Consider the following 579-nt stretch of genomic DNA (forward strand, 5'->3'; position numbering starts at 1 on the left):
GCCTGCTTTTTAGCGAGCTCTTTCTGCCCATTTTGCGAAATAGTGGAATAAGGATCCGGACCCATAGCCGAAGAGCTCATACAGATTGCTCTGTGAAACAGGTTTGTGGACATCGGCGACACCATGTGCAGCATTATACTGAAACTTCCGGCGCTGTCACCCACCAAGGTAACGGAGTTCGGATTGCCACCGAACGCGCCGATATTCCTTTGAACCCAACGAAAAGCTGCAACCTGGTCCTTCAGGCCCATGTTGCCTGGCAGCAAGCTGTCACCGGTACTTAGGAAACCTAAGACAAATCGGTAGCGTTTTAAAATCTGCACCGGTTTCGATTCATTACTGATTCAATCACCTAACGCTCCGAGACGATAATTGATCGTGACCAAGACGATGTCTTGATCCATTATGTATTGCGGTCCCCACAGAACACTCTGGCCCGAGAAACTGTAAAACCCGCCCGGATGTATGAATATCATAACCGGCCTCGACACGTTCTCCGTTTTGCTCGGCAACTGGAAAATTGACGCCCGGAAATTCGTGTGATCCTTGGAAATATATTTGCCCACTTACCTTAGTAGT

At 48.7% G+C, this 579-nt stretch overlaps 1 protein-coding gene across 1 annotated transcript; it reads right to left on the reverse strand.

Moving 5' to 3' along the window:
- Nucleotides 1–6: 6 nt before the first annotated feature.
- On the reverse strand, nt 7–512 carry LOC108631317 (esterase FE4-like; the record flags this gene model as incomplete). Its single annotated transcript, XM_018035158.1, has 2 exons — nt 7–289; nt 353–512. Coding segments are annotated over 2 exons (443 nt in total), but the record flags the coding sequence as incomplete, so codon positions are not given.
- Nucleotides 513–579: the final 67 nt, after the last annotated feature.

Source organism: Ceratina calcarata, unplaced genomic scaffold (assembly GCF_001652005.2).
Source record: "Ceratina calcarata isolate Rehan_Ccalc_2016 unplaced genomic scaffold, ASM165200v1 scaffold8773, whole genome shotgun sequence".
In the NCBI taxonomy this organism is placed as follows: domain Eukaryota; kingdom Metazoa; phylum Arthropoda; class Insecta; order Hymenoptera; family Apidae; genus Ceratina; species Ceratina calcarata.